The following is a 27,684-nucleotide window of genomic DNA, read 5'->3' on the forward strand; positions in this document are numbered from 1 at the left end:
TATGCATCTGCTTTTTTATTGCCTCTCTGCTTGCAGCAGATCAGCCAAGCGAAGGCCTGTGTGAGGTGGAGAAAGCAGAAGTGACTCCATTAAGTCTGCTGCGAGCCCTTCCTGCTCTTCTGTCTTGCCATCAGAGTGAACATGAGATCCAAGAGACAGCTACCAGACCAGAGCTTAGAGAGATTTATTGATCCAGTTTATTGTTGACACCAAGAGCATTTCTTAGCATACATCAGCCCCGTGTCAAACAGGCGCCATGCTGTGTTCTGTATCTGCATGAGAAGTTTATACACATTCGAGCTGTACAGTATTAACAAATGGGGAAAGTAAATACATCCTGCTGCTCCTCCCAGGAGAAGCAAGCCCTCATGCACACTAGTAAATAGCAAGGTTTATTTACAATTTTTTTCAATACCTGACTGCACTGTGAGGAATATCCAGTTGCAGGGCTGTTTCCCACCTCCAGGGATGACTGGAGAGTCAGGCTCAGTGGGGAGCAGGGGGTTGCGTTGGTACCGCTGGAACACGCCAGTGCGCAGCCGCAGTACTGTCTAGTGCAAACCAGCCTCCCTGAGCCCCGGCTCCCAGGCAGAGGGGAGCAAGGAGTGCATGCAGTTTGCCCAGGGGCTCTAGGCAGTCCATCTCCTGCCCTACAAAGCTGCCGAGGTCCGTGGGGGATGACGGCCAGCATACCTACTTGATTCAGGAGAGTGAATCACCAGGACCCTGTGGGGCCCTGAGCCTTTGCTTGCCTGCCTGGTACAGCTGAGTCAGTGGCAGGAGGGACGCATTGCTCCCAGTCCCTGCTGGGGCAGCACCCCAGGCCGGTTGGTGCCAGCATGGCCTAGCAGAGAAGCAAGGCACTAGTGTCTTGGTGAAGGTGCTTTGTCCACCTTGCCCTAGAAAAGGCAGGCCAGGCTGTGTTGAAATCCAGTAGTGGAGTGTTTCCCCTGCGTGGATTAGTTTAACATCTCTCTCCTTCTGTGAAGTTGAAGACTAAGCACAGAAACCAAAGCTACAGCAGTGAGGTTTAATTAAGGCCAACCCTCTTAAGCATCCCTTTTTTAGCATCACGGTTGTCAGAGCACTGTTGTTGGGAGATGCTGTGGAAATAGCTGATTTGCTGCCAGAGCCTAGACCATGCTGGTTTAAGTGCAGGGTGTGATATAGGGCATTGCGGCAGGCTGTTTTAATAGGGTTTGGCTAAAGTAGGTCTCGGTACCTGTCTATATGTGGAAATGAGGTTGGGTTTATCCCGTTAATGTTGCTAAAAGCACAGGGAGGACTTGGCGGGTGTGGAGGGGACCGGCCAGCCGCACGGTGGAGCTGCCACCTCAGCTCTGCTGCCACCGCTGCTGTTGGCAGCAAACAGCAGAGCTGTTTCTGGGACATCCAAGACTGACCTTCCAAAGGGAACCTCTGCTGGCTGTCATCACCCGTGGGCATGTCAGCAGCACACGCTTCTGAGGTGCTCTGAGCAGGGCAGGATACAAGGTGGTCTTAAAATGGCCTGGCAAAGCTGGAGGGAGGGGACCAGGACACGGTGCCAAGATGTTGTTGGTCTGCCTGGGCTACTGTCAGCCACACCTGGGGCCCGGCACCACGCGCTGCCGGGCTGGCTCAGGTTCCTGGTGGCACGAAGACACCGTTCCCAGCTCGCAGGGACCAGGGGCAGGCACAGAAGCACTGACCTGGCAGTAGCCCCTTGGAGAGGGCAACAGCTCCTGTGCAGGGAAATTGCTGTCAATGCCCTGCGCTGCTGGGTCAGTCCTGGGGGCCTTCTGCCAGGATCATGGTGCCAGAGCCAGGCAATAGATCTGCTGCATGAGCGAGGGCGAGAGAGTCCTTCTCTTCAAGGGGTTTTCCCCAGGACTCACAGGGAACTGCTGGTGGTGTCAGCCCTTTGCTGTGGCTGCTTCCCTTCCCGAAGCAGGGCTGGGGACAGCGTGATCGTAGCCCAGCAGCAGAAGGGCACCCGACTTAGGGTAGTACAGCACCAGGGAACATAACTCCTAGGAACGCATCCTTCTTGGATTTCCACTCCTGGGTGCTTGTGCTGGCTTTACCACCCCCAGAGCTGGGCACAGTTTTTCCAGCCTGATGTGCCAGCACCTCAGGTGGCCACTGTTGTGGTTAAGTCCAAACCTGCCCCACATGCTGATCTTTAAATCCCAAAGGTGTTTCAAGTCTTCTGCCTGCCAGCATGAAAGATCACATAGGGCTGCCAGCCTAGAGGAACAGAGGAGCCTGCCTACAGTCCCCATGCTGGGAGCATCCCCTTCCTGCCCCCTGCCAGAGGGGATGAAGGACCAGAAAAGCTCCTGAGAAGGACAACACGGGGTATGAGGTGAGGCCGGGCAATGGATCAGGAATGATGCTCCCAGACAGCGCAGTGGGAGAAGCGTGCACCACCCTTGCATGTCCTTTCATCTGCTGCAGTGCAGGGAGAAGGTGTCCAAAAGCAAATCCAGGGCAGTTGTGGAGTCATGGTCCTCGCTCTTGCACTCCAGGCTCCCCGAGGTCAGCCTTACCAGAGCTGCACCTGCAAGCTGCTGCAGAAGGACCATTGTACCACAAGGACTAGGAGGAAGAGGAACTGGAACTGATTTTTTTGGCTATTTCCATGTCCGACTTGGCAACCAGAAACCGCAGCTTCTTCCCTCCGGAGCGGATGAGGTCCACCGCGCTGCAGAGAGCGGCAACAGGGAGGTGAATTCTGGCTCCCCGCAGGCTGGCAGCCCCCCAGAAGCCTGCCAGGTCAGGGACATTCGCAGAACACCTGCACTCACTGCTCTGTCCCTGCTCAGTGTTGGAAGCAGGGTCTGTTTCTCTTCTGCCTGTAGCTTTATGGAGAGCCTGGCCGCCAGGCGAGCACTTGCCAGGGTGAGGGCAAACAAGGTGCGCCTGAGCTCTGCCCCGTCCCACGGCCTTTGAGAGGGTGAGATGGGGCTGGAGCAGCTCTGCATTGCTGAGACCCACCTCTGGAGCTCTCATTTGTTTCCCAAATGTGCTCACCAGTTACTGCTCCCTGATGCCTCTTCCAACCCTCCCCAAACAGCTGCCTTCCCCGCTTTCCAGTGTCCTGTGCAGGTTGCTGCTCTCTCTGCAGCTTGCTTGTACTGCAGCATCCTCTGCATTGTTGGCCGGGAGCGCAGCACCAGGGACTGGGAGACCCTGTGCAGTTCTTTGCTGCAAAATGGCTGAAAACCTGGATTGGAGCAGTAACCCCCACGGTGCTGATACCAGACCGGCCCTCTGGCGACTCACCTTTGGTAGTCTGCCCCAATGAGACTGGTGCCATTGACAGCCAGGATGCGGTCCCCAATGGAGAGCCTGCCGTCGGCGGCCGCGGGGCTGTCCTCGATCAGGGTGCGGATGTAGATCCCCGGGGAGCAGAGAGGAGTGTGCTGTTGGCAGGGAAAGGCGGTGAGTGACCAGCTAAGGCAGAGGGGACACAAAAGGTTTGTGGTCCCAGTGGGCTGAGCTCCCCGGGCAGGGTGATTCCTCCCCACAGTTTAGCACCTGATGCCAGGTGGGACCCTGGAAGCGCTGGGGAACTTGATGGATGGGCGCTGGGGATGGTGTCGGTGACAGTACCAGGAAGGAAATGCAAGCCTTTGGTTTTATATCAATTTATACACAGAAAGGAGAGGTGGGGGCAACCTTTTCTTGTTCAATTTAATTAAGAGTAAAGCATCGTTAGCCTGCAGCCATCTTGGGATGGGAGCTCTTTGCTCACGGCTGTTCCAGGGGCTCGGTGATGCCCTGTTTCCCACTGACTAATGCACTGCCGTGGAAGGCCACTTAGTAAGATTATCCACCACACTAAGCCAGACTGCAACGCCACCCTGTGCGACGAGAGTCTGGTGGAGCTGTTCTGGCACCCGCCGAGCCCCAGCTTCCCTGGCCACCCGCTGAAGGGTGGAGGAAAGACCTTGGCTGAGTCATTTTCCTTCCACAAGAGCTCTGAGCCTGTTTGCTCTCTCCAGCTGCAGCACAGCTGCGATGGACTTTGCGTGCACAGCACAGCAACACAGAAGCAGAGATCTGCTCCTCCCAGGAGACCACTCTGTGCCTCATTTTCCCCAGGAGAAGCAGCCTAACTCCCGTGGGAAGCCATTAGCTTCTTTGCTGGCTTTTCTTGGGGTATAAAACATGCCCTATGTGTCCCACGTCAGCTATTTGGAGGGGCATGGAAGGAGCCCTTCCCATGATTGTCAGGAACTCACCAAGCCGTCGATCAGCCCCATGCCCAGCCCGATGGGTCCTCTCTCCAGCTCCACCACAAAGACATAGCAGAAGTCATCGGTGGCAGAGCTGCGGCTGGAAGACTCTGGTGTGGGGTAGTCGTAAGTGGTCGGGGAGCATCCTGGCAATGCAGAGACAGGCTTACTGCTCAGCACCTCCCAAACCCAGCCCCACAGCCTCCCACAGAAAGCTGCCCCCCAAAACCCCATCGAAGTCGACCTTGGGTAGCCCCAGGGCTGATTTTCTGCCAGGGCAGGAGCTGGATGAGATGCTTCCTTTGCCCTCACCTGCCTCGTCCAAGCACTGAAAGGTCCCTGCAGGAACCACGTGTATGGGGAGGAGAATGGTAGCAAACACCCTCGTGCCCCAATCCTGCACCCCCCACAGCGGGGCAGTGCCAGCTTTCCGTACCTTCAGGGGTGCTGCCTTTGGTGCCGTTCATCCCGTTTCGCCGGTGGTCCTGCAGCCCCTTGCCAGTGCCCTGTGGGGACTCTGGGCTCCCGGAGTCAAAGTTCAGAGGGGTGGTGGGTGGCGTCAGCAGGCAGGAGGGGTCTGGGGGTGCTGTGCCAGCCTTGGGGGCTGGACCTGTGCCCAGCTGCAGCTGCTGGAGCTTCTCCTGGAGCTGTGGCTCGCCAGTGGGGTGCTCGCAGGGGCAGCCGTTGGTGGCCAGGTAGCGCAGGGGGCTCCCCTCCGGCGCAGCACAGCCCCCCCGGGAGCTGTAGTCCTGGGTGATGGAGCTCCCCAGGGCAGCTGCTGGGCTCTCGCTCACCTCCAGGACACCTGGCGTCGTGTATGCCTCTTTCTTGAGAAGGAGAAAAATGCTCTGTGGGACCCTCCACGTGTGCTTTTCACCCCCTACCTGCACCCCACCTCTGCTTTGCAGAGCTCGTCCTGGCTTCCCAGCGCAGCTCCCGCACCCCAGTTCTGCGGCCAGGGCCATGCTGGGGATGCTCACAGCCAGCCAGAAGGGGACTCCTGGTCATGTCCCCGCTGTGGGATCTCTTTGGAGGGGGACACCGGGGGAGCACAGCTCCTTCTGTGGCCCCAGAGCTGGGGCATATGGCCCCAGGGTGACCAGAGGAGGCAGCCGTGCCTTGTGGGTGCTGCAGTCAATGGGGAAAGGGTGGGAGAGGAGCAGGGGACCTGCTGGAGGGACACACTCCCCAGGGAGCAGAAGACAAATGGCAGTTGATCTGAGCACCCACAGCACGTCTTGCCTTGCCCTCCCTGTGCTTTACAGGCATTAGCTAATTAGTGCTTTTGTGCAAGCCTGCCTGGCTAGTGGGGACAGGGAGGGTGCAGGGCGGGGAGGATGGGGGGAACGCACAGGGAGAAGGGAAGTGCTGCCTGCAGACATCCCCCCTTCCTCCCTCCTCCCCACTAACGAGATTGCTGGGACAAGCCTGTCCTTCCAGCTCACCTTCCCACACCCCCCAGGCTGGGGGATTAGCAGCACTAATCCTTCCAGCAGCTCTACATGAGGGCATTGCCACAGCGCCAGGTTGCAGGTGAGGGCAGCCAGTCCTTGGTGCTGGGCTTGGAGGTGTCTCCAGAGGGAGCCAAGACTACCTGCCCACCCAGGAGAGGAACAGCCCCTCGGGGGGGGGGGGGCAGGCTACCTTTGGGGGTGCTGAGTGTGGCCCCTCGATGGTGTGGGGGCTCTTGCTCTGCAAGCTCCAGAGGAAGTGGCGGATGTAAAGGAGGTGTCGGTAGATGTTGTCATCCAACGTCTCCACCTCCAGGTCCACTTTGAAGCCTCCACTGGGCAGGATGATGGGTGGGTGGTTGTCGAAGGACTCCAGCATCTCATCTGAAAAGCAGAGGGAAAGCGGCTAGCACTTGCCCAGGCTGTACCCTGCTCCTGCCTCCCGGCTCTCCGCCACATGTCATCTCCCTGCCAGGATCAGGGACACGGGGAGCTCCAAGGCAGCAGCATCCCTCACTTGGGAATGCAGAAAGAACCCCCAAGTGTGCTTTGCATCCTTTGCAATATCTGAATTGTAGGGGCATGGTTATTCCCGATTGCACTCCTACAGAAGCCCCAGGGAGGGGAAGGAAATTTTCTGTTTGGTTTGTACATAAAAACCTTGGAACAAGCCTGTGGGTGACAGCGGCATGGTGATGGGCACAGCACCGAGTGTGAGGCCAAGGGCTTACCATGCTGGAAGGTGGCTGGGCTCTCCTCCTCGCCAGGCTGCCACGCTGCGATGCAGCCCACATCCATCACTGCCTGGCACTCGCTCAGCACCCGGTGGAGTTGCGCAGGGCTCAGCGCCGGGAACTCAGCTCGCAGGGATGCCCAGGTCATCTGAGTGAGAAGATGAATGGCAGAGGTGAGGGGCTGCTTTCTTGAGGAGCAGGGGCTCACCAGAGGGTAGGGAGGGAGATGCTGGGCATGACAGAATGAGCCTGAGCAGCCCCTCTCCGGTACTGCCCACCCACGGATCCACCACCCCAGGAAGGGGCAGCTGGTGACAGATTGCAGAAGAAGGAATAATCGCTGCAGGGACCCCCAAACGCCAAGCAGGTCTCCCCTGCCCGTGCCCAGCCCAATGCCACAAGCCCCCGGCAGGGCATCCCTCACCTGCACCAGCTGGGACCCAGGCATGGCCAGCAGGTTGGCCACGCTGGCCAGTTTGGCGAAGAACTGCTGGGCGAGCTGCTCAAAGCCGGCGCCACGCAGCCACTCCAGGAGCAGCCGCACACTGGCCCGCAGCTTCACCCCCTGCGACCAGTGGAAGCAGCCGAGAGAGGAGCCTGAGGAGGCAGAACATCCATCAGCACGTGTTGGAGAACAGCCCGTCTGTCCCCAGCCTTTGGCCAGAGCCCAGACCCAGCCCCAGGGCAGCAAAACAAATGCAGGTTATTGTCCCCAGCACCCTGTAGCTGTAACTCCGGGTGGTGGCTGGACCTCACCTGGCACTAACAGCAGGCAGTGAGGCGGCTCTGTTAATGAGGGCTAATGAGCACCTCAGTTACAAAGCAGGCTGCAGTAGCCCATTAATGAGCTGCCCCTCCAAAGTGCTCCCAGCCTCCTCTGCTCAGGCTCAGAAGGGCAGCCCTTTTGCAACGGGTGAGGATGGGGCGCTTGTGGGGTTAAACCCCTCCTGGGAATGAGGATCCTGGAGGCAGAAGCTGGGGATGCCCTTGGCTCTCCATAATGGTGCTGAGACCTGCCTGTCTCCAGCCCCCCCAGGCTGCTTGAAGCCCCCTCCTGTACCCCCCGTGGAGGGTCTCCCAAGGAGTCGGTCCCCTGTGGGTTACCCAGTCCAGGCTGGGTGTTCGAGGATGACTGACCCTTATCCAGGAGCTGGTTGAAAAGCAAGGTGTTGGAGAAGAAGAAGAGGTAGGCAAACATCTGGGAGGTGATCTCCGGGTGCACTTCGTACTGGCGGAGCAGGTCCAGCGCTGCCTGGTAGATGAGCACGATCCTGCAGAGCTCCTCAGGCAGCGGTGGGGACGCGCGCCAGCTCTCCCGGCCCTCGCTCTGGAAGGGGTTGCATTCCAGCAGGGCAGGGAGTGACACGTACAGACACTGCAGAGAGAGAGAGCGGAGAGTTCACATCACACCGATTGTGTTTGGGTTTTTTTTCTTTTTTCTTTGGCGTGAGCCAAGCTCTTCTGACCCCATCACCTTCACAAGCTGAGCAAACCCCACCGACACTGCTTTGGCAAGGGGCTGATCCTGCTTACCCCCGCCTCGATGCACTGTGGTGTTGCGCAAGTGTTTAAAAAAACAATAATAAGCGAACATATCTGTCACTTCTAGCAGCTGGAGGTGACAGCGTGGGATGGCTCTGCTAAAGGGATCTGAAAATTGATGTGAACTGGGACAGCAGCTCGTCAGCTGGGCATGAGGGTGAAAGAAAAAACAGGACCGATGGGGGTGACCTGTCCCTATTGCTGAAATGGGAGAGCAGCACCCAGCACCCACCTCTGCCAAGGGTGCTGCTCCAGCAGAGTGGCACGGGAGCAGCCCCTGCGTCCCCACACGCTGATGCCAGCGCACAGGCAGGGCTGCCTGCACACAGCAGCCTTTCTCCTGCCTCACACTGCCCGCTCTGTTCCCTGCTCCCGCTGCCGCCCGGCTCTCGCGGTCCAACGGCGACGGTCCAGGGGCCCCTTCCCATTGCGCCCTGAATCGCACCATTATGCTGCGCTGGCCAGAGCCAAGCAGCTCTCCCCAAATGCCTCTCCTGAGCCGCTGCACTGCAGGCAAGGAAACACGCCGCAGTAATTCAATACTTCTCCTGGGCTGTGACCAAAAATCGGGGCACTTCAGCCCAAAGGAAAACACCTCAGCTTGATGCAACTGCCAGAGAGCAAAAGCGTAAAAATCCCTCCTGCACAGTCCGAGAGCTGCTGGGGGTGCTCATGCTGCCGCCATGGGACACTGCTGCCCTCCCCGAAGAGCATGTACCTTGGAGATGTAGTAGACGCACTGCTGGAAGGTGTACATGATCACCTCCTCCAGCACCGTCATCGCCTCCTCGCTGGCGGTGATGGTCGAGGAGAACAGAGACTCCTTGGAGCCTACAGGGCGGAGAGGAGGATGGGGAGCTAAACCTGCAGCAGCAAGGCAGGCCGAATTCACCGCCCCCCAAATTAGCAGGGTGGGGGTTATTAGTGCTCATTAGTTATTAGCCCAGATGGGGTGGCATCACCACGGGGGCATCCCTCAACAGGGGCAAAGAGGCTCCTCTTGCCCCAGTGCCCATCTGCCACTCCCCATGTCTCACCCTGGCGCAGCAGCACGGTGGCCCCTAGGGCTGCACCCATCCTGCCAACAGCTGCTCTGGCCTACGAACATTTTAACTTGCTGCATAGACCAGAAGGCTTCTGAGGCTGATTTAATCTCTTTTTCCTTTTTTTCTTTCTTTTTTTTTTTTTTTTTTTTTTTTTTGCTGGCATTAACAGAGGCTCACCAGTGAGGAATTCTGCAGGGCCACCTGCAAATCCCGGTGCCCCCACAGCAGCCGGGGGTGCAGAAAGCCATCCCCGTGGCATTAACCACAAGCTGCCGCGGCAGAAAGAGGAGGTTTGGCTGCAAACACAACACAACCCGGCCCCAAAGCCAAGCAGCACCGTGGCACTGTGCAAGGCTGCTCCTCCCACACAGATTACCCCAGTTTGCACCGTGGAGACATCCCTGCTGATGAGGATTACGGGGGGTTAAAGGAGCATCTCAGGGGCGCTGACCATTGCTTGCAACCAGGGATTAGCAGAACAAAATCACTGCGGCTGGAGAAGTGTCCAGCCTTACCTCTGACGTCCAGCTCCTCCTCCATGCTCTGGATGTAGGTGGGAGACTTCTGCTGGACGAAGTAGAGGACCTCGATGGCGTTGGCCATCCAGAAGAGGATGTGCTGCAGGTCCGGGAGAAGGTCCGTGATGGTGAAGCGGGACAGGGTGGCAGGGTCCTGGCTGGGGAGACATAGCAGGTGGTTACGGCAGCTGCTCCTTGGCATCCCCATTCAAGCTTTTGGGCAAAAAGCAGCCAGCCTGGGGCAATGTCAGAGAGCTTTTGCATCCCTTCACCCCCAAGCCTAGCATCCCCCTTAAGACTTTACAAAGAAAAAATCTGGTGGTTCCTGCTCTGTAGGATGACAAAGGGGACCCTGCAGGGACCGGGCTGGCTGAAGGCTGCCTGGCCTTTGTGGGGTGACATTTTTGGTGGAGACTCCCCCTAATACAGCTGAACTGCAGTAAATACGCATGGCTGAAGAGCAGCTCTCCCCAAGAAGTATGTGCTGTTCCTGCCAGCTCTGGATGGCTAAACTCAGCCCGCCTGCACTGGGCTGTTCAAAAATAAAACAAAATAAATAAAAAGCATCTGGGAAGTTTCTCAACCGCTGAACTGCTTTCTCCTGCTGTAGGAAAGGCCTGGGAAGCATCCTCAGAGCTTGTCCTAAAGGAGAGCGCACAGCAAGCACCAACAGTCTCTCCAGATGCTGCTTTGGGAGCCTGGATTTTGGAAAAGGCTGGGAAGCCAGCCCCCCTGGCACCGCTGTATGGCCCCAGAGTGGTCCTCAACTTGGGACGCCCTGTGTCACCATCCCTGGATGCACACATGCCACAGCAGCCCCAACCCAGCCCCACAGGGAGGTCTTATGAATGGGTTGAGACCCCACGCTGGGGACATCCCTGCTACATCCCTTGGGGATGCTGAAGCTACATGTGCAAAGCCTTGGGCAGGTCTTGGATGGGAGAAGACCCCAGAGCTGCTGCAGGTCCCAGTCCCTCCAGAGCTCACCTGCCTTTCCAAGCCCATGCATTCCCAAGCAGGAGCCTTGCAGGTACTGTGGTGAAAGGACCAGAGAGCTGAATGCATGGGATTTAGCAGGAAAATTCAGCATGCATTGGTGCCGCCAGGCTGGGAAGGTGGTTTTAGCCAGCCACAGGCTCCCCTTACTCATGGAGGAAGAACTGGGTCACGTTCTCCCTGTTTTGGGGCAAAACAAGGAAGGGCGGCAGGTCACACTTACTGCTGGGACTGCTTTTCGGCCAGCTCCCGTGTCCGTTCCTGGGCAGGGAGAGAAGGGGAAAGCAAAATGAAAACCAGTGGGATGGAGTGGCACGAGCATCACCCCAACCAGCACTCGCTGCCACCGGGGGCCAGGCTGGAGGAAGCCCCCGGGGAGGGGGAGGCATCCAGCAGCACCCCCAGCCCACCGACACCCCCGTCCCACCGCTGACTGACCCACACTGTCCTCTGGATCATTTTGGCTGCTTTGAGCAGCAGCTGCCCAAAGTCCCCTGGTTCGAAGCTGGTGGCCGAGTGCTGGATGCAGAGGCAGAGCAGGAAGGCGGGTGTCAGCTTGTGGTCATCCCCCCCCGGCTCGATCAGGGTCATGATGCGACGCAGGAGCACGTCCTCATCTGCTGGCTCGAACTCCAGCAGCAGCTTTCTGCGGGGCACCCTGGGGCTGCTGGTGGATGAGGGGCCCTGCTTTTTGGTGGCAGGGTCCCTCTCCTTCAGCAGGCTCCCACACGCTCCGCAGACGGGGGGACCCTGGGGGCCAGCGGGGTGCAGGGCTCGCAGCCTCAGCAGGGTCTGCGCCGGCAGTGGCTGCGCTTTCATGGGGTCCTTGTAGAGGAGCAGGTAGTAGAGACCAAGGGAGAGGAGGTCCCCGTGCCGCAGCACGACCGTCCTGGCCACCTCAGCGAAGTTGACGGAGATGCCAGCACCGGCGATGGGCTCCAGCACCAGCTTCTCCTCTGAGCGATGCCGGGAAGGTCGGAGCTTCCTGATGGTGCAGTGCAGGGGCAGGATGTCGGGGGCCGACAGGCTGATGCTGGGCTTGCTCGCCTGCGTCCTCTGGCCCACCGTGTGCTGCTCACGGTTCAGCAGGTAAACCAAGCTGTCCTGCCAAGTGGGGAGACGCAGCATGAACCGGGGAGGCGAGGGGAGAAGGGACTCTCCTCCCCACCATGCAGTGGGTGCTGCAGCCTCCCGCTGTCCCCCGCTGTCCCCCCGCCTGCTGCACCTTTGCGCGGCAGAAACACGTTCCTCTATTTTCCTCGCTGCTGAGCAGGACAGCGGCGATCCCTGCTTTGGGCACGCTAATAAATGGGGATGATAACCCTGGGCATGCAGTAAGCGGGGTGCTTTGGGCAGAAGGAGCCCTCCCCCCACCTCTCCCCCCTGCCCCACTTCCCGCAGCTGCTTTTCCTTGCCACCTTCTCCCCTCAGACTGCAGCGCTGCCTGCATGCCCCTGCCCCAGGCAGGCCAGCGGGACCCCTGTCAGCCCAGCCACTCCCTGCCCTGCCCCCTCCCCCGGCCTGCCCCGGGGCACCTCACCGAACCACCCCGTGCCTCAGTTTCCCCAGCCGCGCTAATGGGATGGCTGCAGATGGGTGAGGGCTGCAGTGGCGGTGTCGCCAGATACTCCACGGGGACAAAGTAGCCATTAACTACAAGAGCTGTCCCAGTCTTTCCCAGTTCTCCAAGTGCCTCCAGCGCTGGCGAGCAGGGGCTCCCAGACGCGCTGTCTCCTTGACGCTGCTCATTACGTTTGCCGCTAATGAAGCAGCCAGACAGGGGACAGGGCAGCGCAGCCATCGCCCGCAGAACCGGGCCTCCCCTGTCCGTGGGATGCTGCCCCGGGACTGGCCCTGCATCCCTCCGGGGCATCGCCGGGGGGTCGCAGCTCCGGGCTCCGCTCCCCCCGCGCTTGGGGACAGACTTGGCGACAAGGCTGCGAGTCCCAAGCTGGCACCGCTGGTTTTCTAAAGGACGCTCCTCCGCACCATCCCCCCCCCACCCCCCCGACCCCTGCAGCTCCGGCCATGCAAGCAGCCCCCTTCCCGCGCGGGGGTGGGGGGTGGGGGGGGTGGAAGCGGGGGGTGGGGGTGAGCAGGGGGGCGGCGCGGTGCTTACATGCTGCTGGCTGTAGCCCTGCAGGAGCAGGAGGTGCGGGGACTGGTAGAGGGAGTACCGCATGCTGCCGCCGCTCCGCGCCGCCGCCGGGCTGCCGGGCAGGGTGGAGCAGTGCCGGTGGGGGGGTCCGGACCCGGACCCGGCCCCCCGAGCCGCCGGGCCCAGACTGGTCTCGCTGAGGCTGCGCCGCAGGGCCGGGGGGGGGCCGCGCTCAGCCCCCGCCGGCGCCCGCCGGGCCCCCCGCGCCCGGTGCCGCTGCAGCTTCCGCGCCTGGGCGTTGATGCCTGCGGGATGGGGGGGAGCGGCGTTCAGCCCCGACACCCCCCGAGCCCAGCACCCCATGGGGGGATGCTGCGGGGGTGGAAACGCGGACGGCGCAGCTGGAAGCCTCCCCGGGGCGACACGCTCTCCCTGGGCTGATGTCCCCATGTCCCTTGTCCTCCCCGAAGGGTGACACCAGGACACGAAGGCGGAGAGTTTCGTGCCGCTGGCAAAAAGGGGGTGCCCCAGCCCTCCCCGGCCCCGCAACCCCACTGACCGGGGGGCAACCGGCCCGGGCTCAGCGGCTGCAGCATCCCCCACCCACCCCAGCCCTGCTGCCGTGGGGAGAGGAAATCTCTGCTAAAAAGAAATTTAGCTCGATCTTTCCCCCCCCCCCCAAAAAAAAAAAAAAAAAAAAAAAGATCTTGGATGCTGTTCTGGGGCCTTCAGCCCCCGGTGGCCAGCAGCAAGCGGGAGCTGCAGGGAGCCCCCCCCAGTCCCCCCAAGCATCAGCCAGGCATGGGAGCTGCAGTGGAGCCTGCCTGCCTGCCTGCCTGCAGCAGGAGCAAGCTGTAATTAACTTCCCCCGAGCATCAGTTCGGGCAGCGCTGTCTGCAAAAGGAATGGGAGCCAGAGCGAAGGAACAGGCCTGGCTGAGCTGCCAGAGCAGCCCCCGGCGTGACGCCCCCAGTGCCGGGGGTCCCCGTGGCCCCTCCGTGCTGCAAGCGTGGCTTGAGCTCTGCAGGAGAAATAAGAAGTTGTGGGTCCGATGGGCGATGTTCGTACCTCGGGTGGGCAGCCTCCTGGGAGCGTGTTGCTGGCATTCAGGGAGGACGAAGAGAGGGGAAAAAAAACCTAAAGGCTTTTGGTGGGAGCAGCGCTGCAGCAGTGTCAGTGCAGCAGGAGCCAGAGCCCCGCTTACGGCTCGGCCCACCGGCGAGCAGGCTTTGGCTGCCGAGATTTGGGGACAGCTGGCAGGATTTGGGGATGGCAGAGAGGAGAGCCTGGTGCCCAGGGCTGCTTAAAGGGACACTCACAAGCTCAGACCCCCCCCAAAAAAGTCATCTGCCTTATTTGGTGAGGAATGGGCTGCCGGTTCTGAAACATTTTTTTGTTTGTTTGTTTTACACTGAGCGCTCCTTTGCTGGGAAAATGAAAGAGATGGGGATGGGGAGGGAGAGGGAGAAAATAGCCCCTGCTGTTTACATGCCTTGGGATTAGGCATGGCCAAGCCACCCCCAGTGGTCCAGCGCCCCACGTCCTTCTTAAAAAGGCAATCAGCCCTGCTCACGCTCCCATCACAGCCAGCGGCACAGCACGGGGTGCCTACGTCCCACAGACGTGAAATATGGGTGGGTGGGTGGGTGGGGGTGCAACCAGTCTGCCTGGGCAGGAGCACAGCCCAAGCCATGCCGCTGGAGATGCCAAGGGCCACCCCAAAGGTGTCTGCAGGAGGCCTTGGCTGCCCCCAGGAGCCCCGTCCCCAGCCCAGAGCATGGAAATGGGCCAAAGGGATGAAGGGCAGCCAGGGCGATGCAGGTCCCAGCCCGGCCCGTGGGAGTGGAAAAGAGGGTCCAGATCCTGGGGAGCAGCTATTGCTGGAGCTCACTGCACTGGGACGGAGGGGGGGCTGCCAGGACTGGGGTCCCATCACCCAGAGAGACACGCCATCACCAGTCCCTTATCTAGGGGAAAGGAAGCTTCTGTATTTATTTTGTATAGGAAAAAAGCTGCTTTTTTTACTGCCAATAGAGCCCCCGTCACAGACTGCCTGCTAACCCCGGAGCTGTGCTGGAAAGATAAACACAGCTCTTTTCCTGAGCATAACGAGGTCCCTCCATAAAACGGGTTAGATTTGTTCAGTCCTCTGGTAGTGTTTTCTCTTCCCAAGCGTGTGCAGGTTATCCCACCCAAAATGCTGGGTGAGGATCTCCCATGCGGTGTGGCTGGGGCAGAGCCGGCAGCTGCTAAAGCCACATGGCAACGTGGGTGGGAATGGGGCAGGATCGCACCCTGTCCCTTAGAGAGAGCTGGGCACCCCAGGCCTGGGCACTGTGGACCCCCTGGCCAGCATCCACTGGACCCTGCCAAGCTGCTGCCTCTAAACCTTTCCCACATCCCAGAGGAAAACCTGTCAGTTGTGGTGCCCAGGATCTTGGCTGGGATCTGCCTCTTTTTCAGCCTAGGAAACAGGCTCCCTTTTCCTGGCTGAGAAATAAATGAGCCAATAAATAACTCCACAGGCCCCAGGAAAGAAGAAATATTTTGAATTTACCCCGGAGGGGCTAATGCCAGGCTAGTCCTTCCTAATGTAATTGCTACGCAGACCCTGCAGGGAATCCTCCCTGGATGCAGTCAAGCTAAGGTATATCAAAGCCAGATCCTCAAAGGTACCTCCCAGAGCATCTTTTAAAATAATAGGCCTAACTCTGAAGTTTCTCAAGTTGTGCCTGCAATTCAGCCTCCAGCCTCTCAGGAAAGCCCTGGCAAGCTCAGGACACGGTGCAAAATGAGGCTGGTTTGGAGGAAGATGAATGCCATAAAGATGTCAAATGCTGCACCTCCCGTCCAGCACCCACCAGTTTGTGGGTGTTTTTCCCAGGTGTTCCCTAATCGCTGCCTCATCGCTCCCTGAAAGCAGCAGTGCCGTGAGAGAGGGTCTCTGCCTCGTTTACTGCTGAGATGCTCTACCTGTGCTGCTAATTAGTGGTGTGAGGAGTGAGTGCCTTCCTCCCCACTGGGAAGCAGCTAATAAACTAATTAGGATAATGGGTAACTGAGTAGATAAAACTCTTAAGCTATTTGCTAACAGGTCATGCATGGGTATGGAGCCTTTCTCCTAGCTACCAGGCAGTACACCAGCTTGTGCTACCAGTGGTCCCAGTCCTGCCACTCCAGCAACGGTCAGTGTGCGGAAGGACCCTGCAGGTATTTCCCTGGGGATCCTGCTTTGCAGTATCCCTGTGCTTTTTTTGCTTTTTTTTTTTTTTTTTTCTTTCTTTCTTCTTTCCTCCTAGGGAACTGCAACCCTAAAGCCCCTTCATTTTTGCACAGATGCTGCATTTTCCACACCAGCGCGTCACCGCCCTGGGCAGGCAGCTGGTGCTTGGCAAGGGGACCCCTACCAGCTCGAGGCTGGTGACAAGGGTGACCCCATGGAGGGCATTTGCACTTAGTCCCCATCACACCAGGCATTCCGTGTCTTTCTGGGGTGCTGGATGAGGGGTAAGCAGAAGTCTCCTCCAGACATGCTGTATCACCCTCATCCATCCCCAGCAGTTTGCAGGTGGGGTGGGGAAGTGTGGCCCCAGCCCCTCAGCATCATCCCTCTGGGCAGTGCCACTGGCACAGGGTGAGACCAGTGACAGAGCCGCTGGTGCCACCGAAAGAAAGGGCTGCAGGAGTGAGACTTTAACAGGTAAGACAAATAAGGGCTGTGTAGTCTGCAGAGCAGACAGCTTAAACAAACGTGGGTGTAGGTTTTCTGTCTCGGAAGAGCTTGGTCAGCTACGGAAAATGCCTGAAGGCTGAAAAAATGGAGAATTTCCACCACCCCACCCAGGAGTACTGAAACAAATGAAGTGGCATCTACATCAAAAGCATAATGGGCCTATTTTCAGACCCAGGGCACGCGATCCCATTAAGAGCTGCTCCTCCATCGGAAACGACTGAAGGGTGCCGAGCCCAGGCCAGCCCAGTGCTGCCCATTCCCACGCTGGGCAGCCTGGAGCCTACTGCTCCCCAGCCTGTATGGGAGCCTGACCCTGCAGCTGCCAGCCCACCCAGGATCCAGGTCATGGGTGGGAATGCTTCCCCCTGCATCCAAGGGGGGGTGTTTGAGGCAGAGAGTTGATGTGACCTTGGGCTCAGGCAGGGAGCTGCCACGTGGTCCCCCCTACCGTGTGCTATAACCATTGTGCTTGGCTCTTGCCCTTTCCTCCTTTCAAAAGAAGCTGTTTTTAGAGTCACCGCTCTCCCAAAGTGCTTACCATCTCTCTGATCCTGGCTGGAGAAAGAGCTGAAGGGAAGAGCAGAGCATCCCCACCTGCAGCTCCCTCCCTCTCTCTCCCTCTCCATTTGCATCACACACACATCGAGCTGGGACCAGTCCTGTAGCATCCCCTCCCTGGGGAGCAGCCACAAGCACTGGACTCGGCAAGAGATGGAGGGAGCCCTGTCTCACCATCGGGTGCTGATGGACCACCCTGCCCAGCATTAATATGAGGGCTGGGGGCTGCCTTCCACTGCTCCTCTATCTTTCCCAGTTCAAGGCAGGAGGTGAGCTCATCCCTGGCTCCCCATGCTGATGAAAACCTACCCACAACACAAGTGATGCCCAAAGCTGCAAACTTTGCACTCAGACTTTGGGGTACCCAGCAAAATAGCAAGTGGCGGCTGTGGGAGGTCTAGCAGCCCCTGCTCTCCCCACGGCTGGCTTCCTTCGCTCTGTGCCTGGGCTCCTTCCAGGCCTCGTTAGCCAGGTGGGAAAGGTGCCCTGTCCCTGCTGGTGTGGGATAGTTGGGCCATTTGTTCTGCTGTTGGTTGGGGGGGGACCTTGGCTCTCGTTTGTCAAGCAACCAAGGTAATCCTGCATCATCATTAGGTTATTTCTGACAATTGCAACCATTTCCTACAGGTGTGAGGAACTGCTTGGTGCCCATCCCAGCAAAACCCTCTGGCCAACATCTCCTGAGCCTGATACAGACCCCTCTGTCAGCAGGTCAGACCCATCAAGGGCATCATGCAATTAAAAATCTGACTTTAAACCTTTCTGCCTTCATCCTCGTGGGGCTTTTATCTGAGGGTGGGAGGATGAAAACTTCATTGCTCTGTGCTGGGGTCACTTATTAACCTGCTGGTTCCTAATGATGCGCTTATCTCCTCCTGCCAGCCCTGGACTCAGTTGGGCACCTCTGGGGGGCTCTCCTGCCCTACGTTGCTTTCTCTTCATGAGCTTTTCATTTTTTTTTAACTGTTCCTGTGGATTTGCCTGGGGTGTCTGGCCTGGGGGATGCCCACAGGGAGATCGGGGAGCAGGGCAGTGCTCTGCCAGGCACAAAGCTGCACTGAGGCATGGGACACCGTGATGCTGACTCAGTGATGGGGACAGCAGGCAACACCTGATGGTCGTGTCTACTGCTGCCCAGCCACCAGTGGGGGTTTGCTATGAACCCCTAGACTGGCTGGGGTAAACATCTGAGGTCGCAGGTAGCAAATGTATGCGAGAGAGCACTGAATACCAACTCTACCCAGAGTCTTGCAGCTCAGATGTGGCTGTTCTCCCCCTTCCACCACACCCCCAGCGCACAAAACACATGCAAAAGCTGCCAGTGTGGGGTGCATGTCCCACAGGCAGTTCAGGGGGGTCACAGCTCCCCAGCCCCTCTCCCTGCCCCTGCCCCCAGCTCTGACCTGCAGTGGTGGTGTCCACATCCCTGGCTGCCAGCTCCTCCACCTCTGCCCTCCTACGCAGCTCCAGCCGCCGTGAGAAGCCTTCCCTGGGCTTCCAGAGGTCCTGGATGAGCAGTGGCTTCTCGTGGTCACCCAGGACCCTCAGTCCCTCCATCTGCCACTGCTTCTCGGGGCCCTCGAACCTCCCGATGACATCGCAGAGGGCGTACTGCCCGGCGCTGAGCTGGCTCAGCCCGTAGCGCTCCAGGGCCTCCTTCACCAGCTCCCGCGCGCCCGAGCTGCCCGTCACCAGCACGCTCTTGTAGTTGGTGCCTGCACAGATGTTGCCCCCAAAGATCTTCAGGATGCCGGGGGCCGAGAGCTGGGTGGAGAGCTCGGCTGGATCATCCTCCCCGGCTGCGGGGGAAGCAGAGGCTGAGCTCCGGTCCTTGTAGCTCAGCGTCCGGTACAAAACCTGGGAGAAAAGCCGGCTCTGGCGCTTCAGCCGGCTCTTGGATGGCGGAGCCATGGTGGAGGAGGATCCATAAAACATCGCGCGTGCAGTTGTCATGAGGCGCAGCTGGGCAGGGAAGAGGAAAAAGGGGAAGGTCAGCAGTTTGGAGGCCAGATGTGCAGCAGGGAAGACTGAGCAGGAACCAGCTGGTGGCTGTGGAGGAGCCACTGTCACCGCCAAGGTGGAAAGGGACAGCAGCAAGGGAGAGCCATTTCCCTTGTACAACCCAAAACACCAGCGGCCAAACTCAGCCAGACTCCAGCATGGTTACCCCAGGATGGATTTGTCCCTGAAAACATAGCCCGGAGTGGCCCCAAATTTCTGTTGTGTGTATGAAGAGGTCCATCTTGCCCAAGAAAAATGCACTGGGAGGAGAGCAGAGCCCAGTGCGACTTGGCGGGGGCCATCCTGGTCAGGAGCCAAGGCATCAGGAGTTACTTTCACTAACGAGTTTATGGAACAATCCCATTTTTTAGAGGCGAAACAGAAAGCTCAAGTGCAAATTCAATCACTCTGAGGTCACCGCTAAATGCTTTTGCTCATCGAGAGGCACAGGGTGAAAATGGGCTTTAATTAGCCTTTCTAAAAATGTCCTGACTGGCAAATCTCTCGGCTGTTGCTAGTTTGCGGAGGACGTTAAAGCATGCGGTGGCATCACTGACAAGGCAGCCCTGCATGGGCAGCAAGCGGAGGAGACATGGCCACAGCTGTGTGACAGCTCCTGGTGGACCACAGTCCCCAGGAATGGGCTGGAAACCACAATGATCTTCTGGCCGCAGGCAGATAGCAGTCCTGCCTGATGGCACTGCCGGCATCTGGGCTGGCTTTGAAGTCGCATCCTGGATGCACAACCACCCAGCGCTTGCATCACACTGATAATGCCGCTGGCCACACCACAAACCACTAGCGGGGGAGGTCCAGAAAGAGAAATTGAGCGTTTCTCATTTGGACAGGATGGGGGTTTCTCTCACCTCCAGATTTATAAAGCGCAGGGACTCAGCACACACACAGCAGGCCCCCAAACGTCCCGTCCGTAGCAATCGGAGCGTTTTGAAGCAGCAGCTGGCAAGATCCAGCTGTGCACAGCCAGGGAGGTGCGGGGTGCCAGCAGCTTTCCACATCTGCAGCCCCATCCTGCTCGGGCAGAATCTCACCACCCGAGCAACCCCAACTCTATCAGGCAGAATGATGTCGGCCCTGGAAAGCCTCCAAACCACCATCTAATTCGGGAAGAAAAAGCGTCCCTGCTGCTAATGGAAGAGGTCACCTTCTAACCCAGAAACAACCTCCCTGCTGTGCACAGAGGGTTTCTGCAGGGTGTGCGTCTCCCCCTCCTAGGACCAGAGGCCCACTGAATGCTGCAGATGGGGAAACTGAGGCACCAGCAAGCACTAAGGCTGCAGGACATGCCTGGGAGCTGCATCCTGCAACGCTGCTGCACCCCAAGTCACCCTTTCCCAGCCCCACCAGGACCGTGAAGATGCTGAGGTTTGTCCTTCTTCCCAGCCCGCTGGCTCCAAAAGCGACTGTCTGGGTGCCACAGGGCAGGGAGAGGAGCCGGCAGCTGCCCTGGCCCTGGCACATCGCTGCTGCCTTGCCCACTGAGACAGGACTTAGCGATCCGCCTGGAAAGCAGGGCTCAGCATCGTGTGTCCTGCGCCTGGCCAGCCCAGCGCTGGCCCCAGGAGCTTCATCGCAACTTGCTGGGCTTGGGGAAGGCTGTTCCTGTTCCCACCTTGCAACTGGGAACACTCAGGCAGGGATGGGGTTAGAGCTAGCGCTGCTCCTCTAGCTGAGCTCAGAGCTGCTGCTCCCACTGGGGACATCCCTGGCGGCATCCCTTTGGGTCTGCTGTGTGACATCTCCTGGGAGTGCCGGTGTGGACCCGACCTGGGGAGCAGGTCAGGGCACTGGCAGACAGTCAGGTTCATGAACAGCTACCCCAGGCTCCTCGCGTGGCCCCACCAGCCCTCATTAACATCAACCAGGAAAAAAAACTACCCCAGTGTCCCTGTGAGACCTTGCCATCAAGGATGCAAAAGACAAAACTTTGTCATCAAATGACTGTTTTCAGTTCTCGTATTTAATCTCCTCTGCCCTGAACTACCTCCAGCACAAAGGGAAACCTTTTAACATCTGCTGGTGGCAAAATGACTCCTCCAAGCCCACATTGCAGGGACACCGTCCTCGCTTCTTGCAGGTCCCTGCCTGGTTTTGAACATGTTATTTATAGCTCAGCTTCTACAGAGCGCAGGGGTGAAGGCATTTCATGGGGGAAAAATAAGAAGCCTGGATCAGGAGAAGCTTCCAGCCTCGTCACCCCATTTTGCAACATCTGGAGCAACACCGGTGTGATTTCACCAGGCTAGGTCACCTGAAAAATCGCAGCCTTCTCCCAAAGACAGTGTAACACGTGGTCTTAATCCCCCTGAGGACTCTGATGGACATAAGATGATAACGAAATGGGGTCTTCCAGCATCTGTGTACTCAGGCACACCAGTTATGGGCATCTCCGAGGAGGCTAAAGGGAAACTGGTACGTGCAATACGTCAGGTCCCGCTGCGAGAGGGATGCTCCAGCTGGATCCAGCTACCTGGGGACAAGCTGCCGAGGGTGCTGCCTGTTGGGCCACATCTTCCCACAGGCTGGTGGGACACATGCTCCTGGACCTCCCCAGCCCGGTGAGCCCCCTCCTCACTGCAGGCAGCCCGGTTCCCCAGCTGTGTCGCTGAAGGACACACACCTGCAGCTACAGAAGCACGACCCCCACTTTCCAAAGAGCCCCCTTCCTCTGCTAACATCTTCTCTGTTAATGACTATACAGGAATTAGTGGGATCTGTATGGGGATCCTTCACCTCTTCACACACCATGCCAGACCACACCAAAACCAGCTGCTTTCCACAGCCAGCACTGTCTGTATTTACTCTGCCGAGCTATGACAAACACTTTTGGTATTCACATGGCCACCACATGTCCTTCTACTACCACAACCAACTCTGCAGCCGCCGGGGACTTTTCTCCAGGCCCCTGAGGTTCCTGCTCCCACCACAGGTGAGCTGCCCCTTCCCAGTGCCCCCACCCAGGACCCTGGTGAAGCCTCTCCTTACCTTGCCATCTTTTTCACGTGCCTTTTCTCCTTCCATTCATCCTCTTTCTCAAAACAGGCCTTCTCCCCCGTTGTGCATCGTCCCAGGCGGGTGTCCGTCACACCTCTGCAAGAGGAAGAGGAGGAGCGGTCCTGGGCTGCTCACAGACAGCTGCTCGCAGTGCAGTGGCTTTGGAGGGCTCAGAGGTGCTGTGGCCCTGCTCCCAAAGTGCGTCATGTTTGCATGCAGGCCACTGAGCCTCATATATATCCTGTATAGCTCAGCATCTCGCTATATTCCCCCTGCCTCAAATCAAAAAGCCCAAGTGCTTGCTGCAGGTGAGAGCTGCTAGCACATAGGATGGAGAGGGTACATCACCACAGGGGACTCGTGGCTGGTGACATGTGTTTGCACATGTTCACCCAGCCACAGCCCATGGATGGGGAAGACCAGCCCAGTCCCAAGCTCAGGCTCCACCGCAGCAGGAATGCAGCAGCCTCGAGCAGGTAAGACGGAGCAAACCCACCCACGGTGATGCCACCAACAGCATCTACCCCATTGCAAAGAGACAGGAAAAGAAATATATAGGAAAAGAAACGTTATCAGAAAAGAAAGGTGAATGGGAGGACTTGGGACCACCAACAAGCCCATGGCCTAAATCTATCTCCTTCTCCTAAGCACTCATATCCCCAGGGACACCAGGCTGGGGACCCTCTTATCCATGGGTGAACAATGAGTCCTGGACCAGCCCTTCCCCCCAGCAGCCACAGCATGCTGGGATGCTCACTGAGATTTGGTTTTCCAGAATCTGAGTCTATTTTTGCTGGAGATCACGGAGAGCCACCAAACACTGTCCCCTCACCTCCCACCACGGATCTGCGAGAGCACAACCGCTGGTAACAGAAACAAAGAGGGACAAAGCACCTGCAAAGTGCCTGAAGGGATTTCACGGGTCTTTCTCAGAAAGAGCCAGCAGGGCACAAGAAATACCCTTTATCCCTGACTCCACCGTGACTGAAGACAAACATGCCATCTAATTAAATCACCTAATCAGGACCTCGGTGAGGGCTCCATCCAGCCCTGCTTGCTGGCCCGGTGCTGGGGCTATGGGAGAAACTTCCCACCAGGCGATGGGTCGTGATGCGAAAGGCAAGGGGATGCTGAGCCCACCTCTGCTGTTCGCAGTTTCTTCCAATGATTAATCGCTCCCACCGGTGAAATATTTATTCCTTATTGCCAATGTGTCTGCCTTCAGCTGCCAGGCATTGATTACTGTTACGCTTTTCTCCGCTGAGTTAACAAGCTTTTGGCTACCATGGGTTTTCTCCTCTGCAAGTGTATTTAGATGCTTTAATCAAGCCCTCCACAGTCCTCTCTGGTTTGAGTAGACTAACTGGATGGCCACCTCGCCTCTTGCTGTAAGACGTTTTCTACAGCCTCTTGGTCCCTTGGTTCCCACATCACCTTCACCATGATGGAGAGATGGGGTTTGGCTGTCCTAAGCCCAGATTTGGTTCCGGTAGCACCCTGACCAAAAAAAGCAAATACCTGCTATGTCTTCCAGAGCAGTATTTCCCATTACCCTGAAAATTTTTAATTCTCCAGCACAGAAATCGGGACACACAGCCATCCCCCAGACACCTCCCGCTGGAGGAGGGAGCAGTGAGCCCCTGTGCTGCCTCTCCCAGCATCTGCAAGCAGCTCCTGCTGACAATTTATTATCCAGATTAGGGACAGGAAAACACATACAAGTCCGGTTATTATTTTTGGGTGCAAAAATGTTTCCATTTTCCATTCTGCTCCAGTTAGGATGCCTTTCACTTGCCCAGTTTGCCATCCAGATTTGTACAGACTATTAACACTGTGCTGCTCAGGGTCAGCCCCAGGTTTTTCCAGAAATCATTTCTATCTCCTTCCAGATTAGTGATAAAAGCACTGAAACACCGAGCGCATGCTACCAGCTAGCAGTGCCCAGAAGCGATAATCTCCTCTGATAACTGCCTTTGAAATGGATCAGGTTTATTTAATACTGGCTTTCTTGACACTGTATAATGTCAGCCCTAAATACTGGACTGGACTGACTTTTTTAATACTGGAAAGTGCAGATTTTTACAAGAATATCACCTCGCATAGCTCAGACGCTTCACAAAAGTGTATTATAGCCAGAGAGTCATCTCTCGCGTCAGAGACTGAAATAATTTCTTCTTGCCAGGAGTTATTTTTCATATAACCACATTGGATGGCAGGAATTTATTCTTGGTGCTGAAGTCTTTAATCAATTAAAGCCTGAACCAGGTTTCTCCCTCTTCTCCCTGGGAGGATGCTATCAAACCGATCAACCTGTAGCTACCAGGTCATCCTACTCCCTTTTGGGAAGAGCAGCAACACTATTAAAACACTTCTTAATCTTCTGGAATTTCCCTGAGGCTTGTCCTGGGGCTCTTCCTGGGGCCATTGTAGCTCTGCATGGATGGGCAGTGAGATTTCAGCTATAACCATCCCAGAATGGCAATCAGAAAAGCTATTTCTCCAGATCTCTATTTGAAAAATTTCCCCCCCCCCCTTTTTTTTTTTTTTTTTTTTTTTTTTTAGGGGAGGAGGGGTGGAAACCAGTCAAGCCACAGCCTCAGTCTAATGGCAAAGACCACAGCCTGGACGCTGCGAGCAGTGGGAGAGGCTGCCCCAGCACTGCAATGTGGAACAAATTATAACTCAGAGAGCAAAGGAAATGAGAACACCCTGGACGCGATGGCTTTGACGTGCATTCCTCAGCTCCAAATCCTGCCCCTCTGCAGATCCTGTCCCTACAGCTGAAGCGGCCAGGCAGAGCCCAGAGCCCGAACCCCTCCGCTCTGAATCAGTCTCCACTCCCATTCCGGATCAAGCCCCTGCTTCAGAGCCTAGTCTCTTCTTGGCAGTTTTATCCATCTAATCTAGGGACAGAGCGGAGGCTGACAATGTCGATGCCAGCCTCGGTGCTGTCTTTAGCCGGATCAGAGCAGGTAAACTCCTTACCACGTTATTATTAGCAGCAGGCACTCTGCCATAGCGCCCTGGACCCCACGGCCCAGGGACAGTTCAAGCCGGATACAAAGGCAGTCCCGGTCCTGCAAAGCTGAATTTACAGTCTGTCCTAAAGGCAGCTCCACAAACTGATTATAATGATTTAGGACCTGATTCTCCAAAGGTGACAGGAGTCCTTTTAGCAGGTTTTCTTTCCTTGCTTTTTTCTTTTCCTTATTTTGCAGCATCCTTTGAGCCACCAACGTGCGTCAGCTCTCCAGTAATGCGCACGTACAAATGCCAGCCCTCTGCCCAGGCAGCTCTATTCACACACACACGCAAGAAACATTTCACAAAAAGTGTTTGCTTTCTGCTGCCTTCCAAGCAGCAGAGTCTCAGTAGGCTACCTAATTATAAGATCTTAGCAATAATTTTTTTCCAGCGATAATTAACTGATCCTGGAGAGCGCTGAAAATAAGCACTTCCCAAGCAAGTAGCAAACTCCCCAGAGTTTTCTCTGCTAAAGTGACAACTCAGCATGAAACCGCTCCAGCCTCACGGGGACGCAGATCATCCCAGCGCCTCCCTGCCAAGAGCCAGGATAGCCCGACGGTCACAAGCAGCTGAATACAGGTGAAACAGGGTGTGTGGAACAGCAGTGGGATCCCAAGGAGTGTGGAACGGGACAAGGATCCCAAGGAGCATGCAGTGGGGAGAAGGATCCAAGGGGCATGCAGTGGGGAGAAGGATCCCAAAGAGTGTGCAATGGGACGAGGATCCCAGGGGATAGGCAATCAGGAGAAGGACCCCCAGGGGTGTGCAATGGGGAGAAGGATCCCCAGGTGCCTGGCAATGGGACAAGGACCCCAGGGTGCTGTGCCTGCCCAGCCCTCCCCGCCCGGTGCCCGGTGCGCTCCGGCAAAGCAGCAGGGCAGCTTGGGTCTCCACGGCACCCGGACAAACCCCGCCGCCACTTTCCTCCTGCCTCCACTTTCCAAGGGGACGAGAAACAAACGTTCCCGTCCGAGCGGGCGAGGGGGACCTGCCGCCCCCATCCCGGGGACAGGCTCCCGCCGGCGGGGGGCTCTCGGGGATCTAGAGGGGGGGATCTGCCCCCCAACCACCCCTCCCCTCTAAAAGAAAAAGGGGGGTACCTGGGGCAGGGGCTGCCCCCGCGGTGCGCGCCCCCCGCCCCGATACTCACCGTGCGGGGCTCGGCGGGGCGGCCTCGCTGCGGCCCCCGGCGGCTGCAGCGCCCGGAGCCGCCGGGGCTGCGCGGCTCGTCCCGCCGCCGGGGCGGAGCGCGGCGGAGCGGAGCGGCACTGTGGCGCCCCCCCCGCGGCCGCCGCTGGCAGCGCCGGCCGGCAGCGCCGAGCACCCCGCGCCGCGCCGCGGGTGACAAACGTGAGCCGGCTGTCCCCGCCGGTGCCTGGGCACGGTCAGGGCAGTGGGACAGGCAGGGCTGCGCGGGGGAGGTTATCAAGCCTAACAGGTTTTATCAAACCAGTTCCCCTGTCGACCTGCGGGGTGCCCACGCGCTGGTGGCTGGAATCGCGGCGGGATGGAGAATGGCTGCACCGGGGAGGTCTTCCAGAGCAGGTGGTCACTGATGCTCTCCCTCCATCGGTTCCAAAGTCTCCTTTCGGTTACAGGCGTATTTCTCGCCCGACTGGGTCTGCCCCACCTTCCCAGCCACGCTCCAGGAACGGCAGCGCCAAGGCAAAGCGATGCCAGGAGGCCTCCCAGCCCAGCCAGCTGCAATTATGGGTGAGCTGGAAGCTGTGGGTCAGGTTTTGGGATGAGTTCAGCTGCCCCTGGAAGCTGGGAAGCCTCCCCGGCTCTCTGGAGAAGCTGCTGGGCATCGTAGCCTGGGGGGATCCAGCCCCAGCGTAATTACAGCGGAGCGGTGGGAGCGGGTGGGCAGCGGGTGGGCACCCAGCTGGGGGGCAGCCAGCGCCTCCCTGCATGGGGGCAAATTCTCCCCTTCCAAGAGGGGGCCAGTGCCTGTGGGAGAGGCTGGGGAGGGGTCGGTGGGTGATGGTGGGTTTCCCCTCTGGAGTCCACAGATGTGTCCCCCTCCCCGGATGTGGCATCCTTCCCCCCCCTGCAGCAGCAGCCCCGGGCTCGACCATGCAGGGGGGGCAATGGCAGTGCAGGGCTTTATGCCGAAACCACTTTGGTGAGATGCTGGCAAGCCCTTCAGCCAGCATCACCGAGCACAGGGCCACCCTCAGCCAACTCACCAATTTTATTTTTTTTTTTTTAAGGAAACTGCAGCTGGGAGCTCAGCCTGTCCCCAGCCTCTCCGATCTCCCCGATCTCCCCGTGCAGCTGGTGCGAAGGGCAAAGCGGCGCTGGCCCCCGCGCGAGCCAAGGCAGCAGATGGCAATGCCACCCATGCACTGAGGTGAGTCAGGGCTCAGCACCCCACTGCCACAAGCGGAACCTCGCTGCTCCTCTCCGCGCTGGGGAGCGATGCCGTGTGGGGCAAGTTCCACAGAAAATGGGTTTATTTCCAGATGCTGCAGGGAAACTAATTTTGGTTCAACAAGCAGGCAATAGTGAGGTATCTTGAGGTTTTATTTCAATTCTACTCCACAGGAAACAATATTTGCTAGCATTATCTTTCTTACATTTGTTTTTATTTGACCCAATACTGTGTTAAATATAAAATACTGATTGAACAAGAATGGATGGTGAAAAACATGAGATGCAAAAAAGATGCCCCAAACCCACCTCCAAAGACCTCCTGAATGTTACGAGTCATTTAAAATTAGTATAAAATAGGAGGGCAATCCG

General features: G+C 57.8%; 1 protein-coding gene and 1 long non-coding RNA gene across 2 annotated transcripts; one reads left to right on the plus strand and one right to left on the minus strand.

The window, feature by feature from the left end:
* Positions 1-174: 174 nt before the first annotated feature.
* On the minus strand, positions 175-26,189 carry RADIL (Rap associating with DIL domain). The gene is made up of 16 exons (XM_040592115.1): positions 26,090-26,189; positions 21,904-22,008; positions 18,303-18,861; positions 12,630-12,913; positions 10,949-11,614; positions 10,734-10,771; positions 9,512-9,672; positions 8,669-8,781; positions 7,546-7,783; positions 6,833-7,005; positions 6,406-6,556; positions 5,868-6,058; positions 4,660-5,050; positions 4,230-4,369; positions 3,268-3,407; positions 175-2,686 (listed from the first exon to the last, which is right to left on the minus strand). Exons 2-16 carry the CDS (start codon positions 21,937-21,939, stop codon positions 2,581-2,583), a joined length of 3,387 nt encoding a protein of 1,128 aa, XP_040448049.1. The 5' UTR covers positions 21,940-22,008; positions 26,090-26,189; the 3' UTR covers positions 175-2,580.
* On the plus strand, positions 25,006-27,275 carry LOC121087287. The gene is made up of 3 exons (XR_005827563.1): positions 25,006-25,518; positions 26,538-26,652; positions 27,153-27,275. It is a non-coding gene; the product is annotated as an uncharacterized LOC121087287 (long non-coding RNA).
* Positions 27,276-27,684: the final 409 nt, after the last annotated feature.

This window comes from Falco naumanni, chromosome 4 (assembly GCF_017639655.2).
Source record: "Falco naumanni isolate bFalNau1 chromosome 4, bFalNau1.pat, whole genome shotgun sequence".
Classification (NCBI taxonomy): Eukaryota; Metazoa; Chordata; class Aves; order Falconiformes; family Falconidae; genus Falco; species Falco naumanni.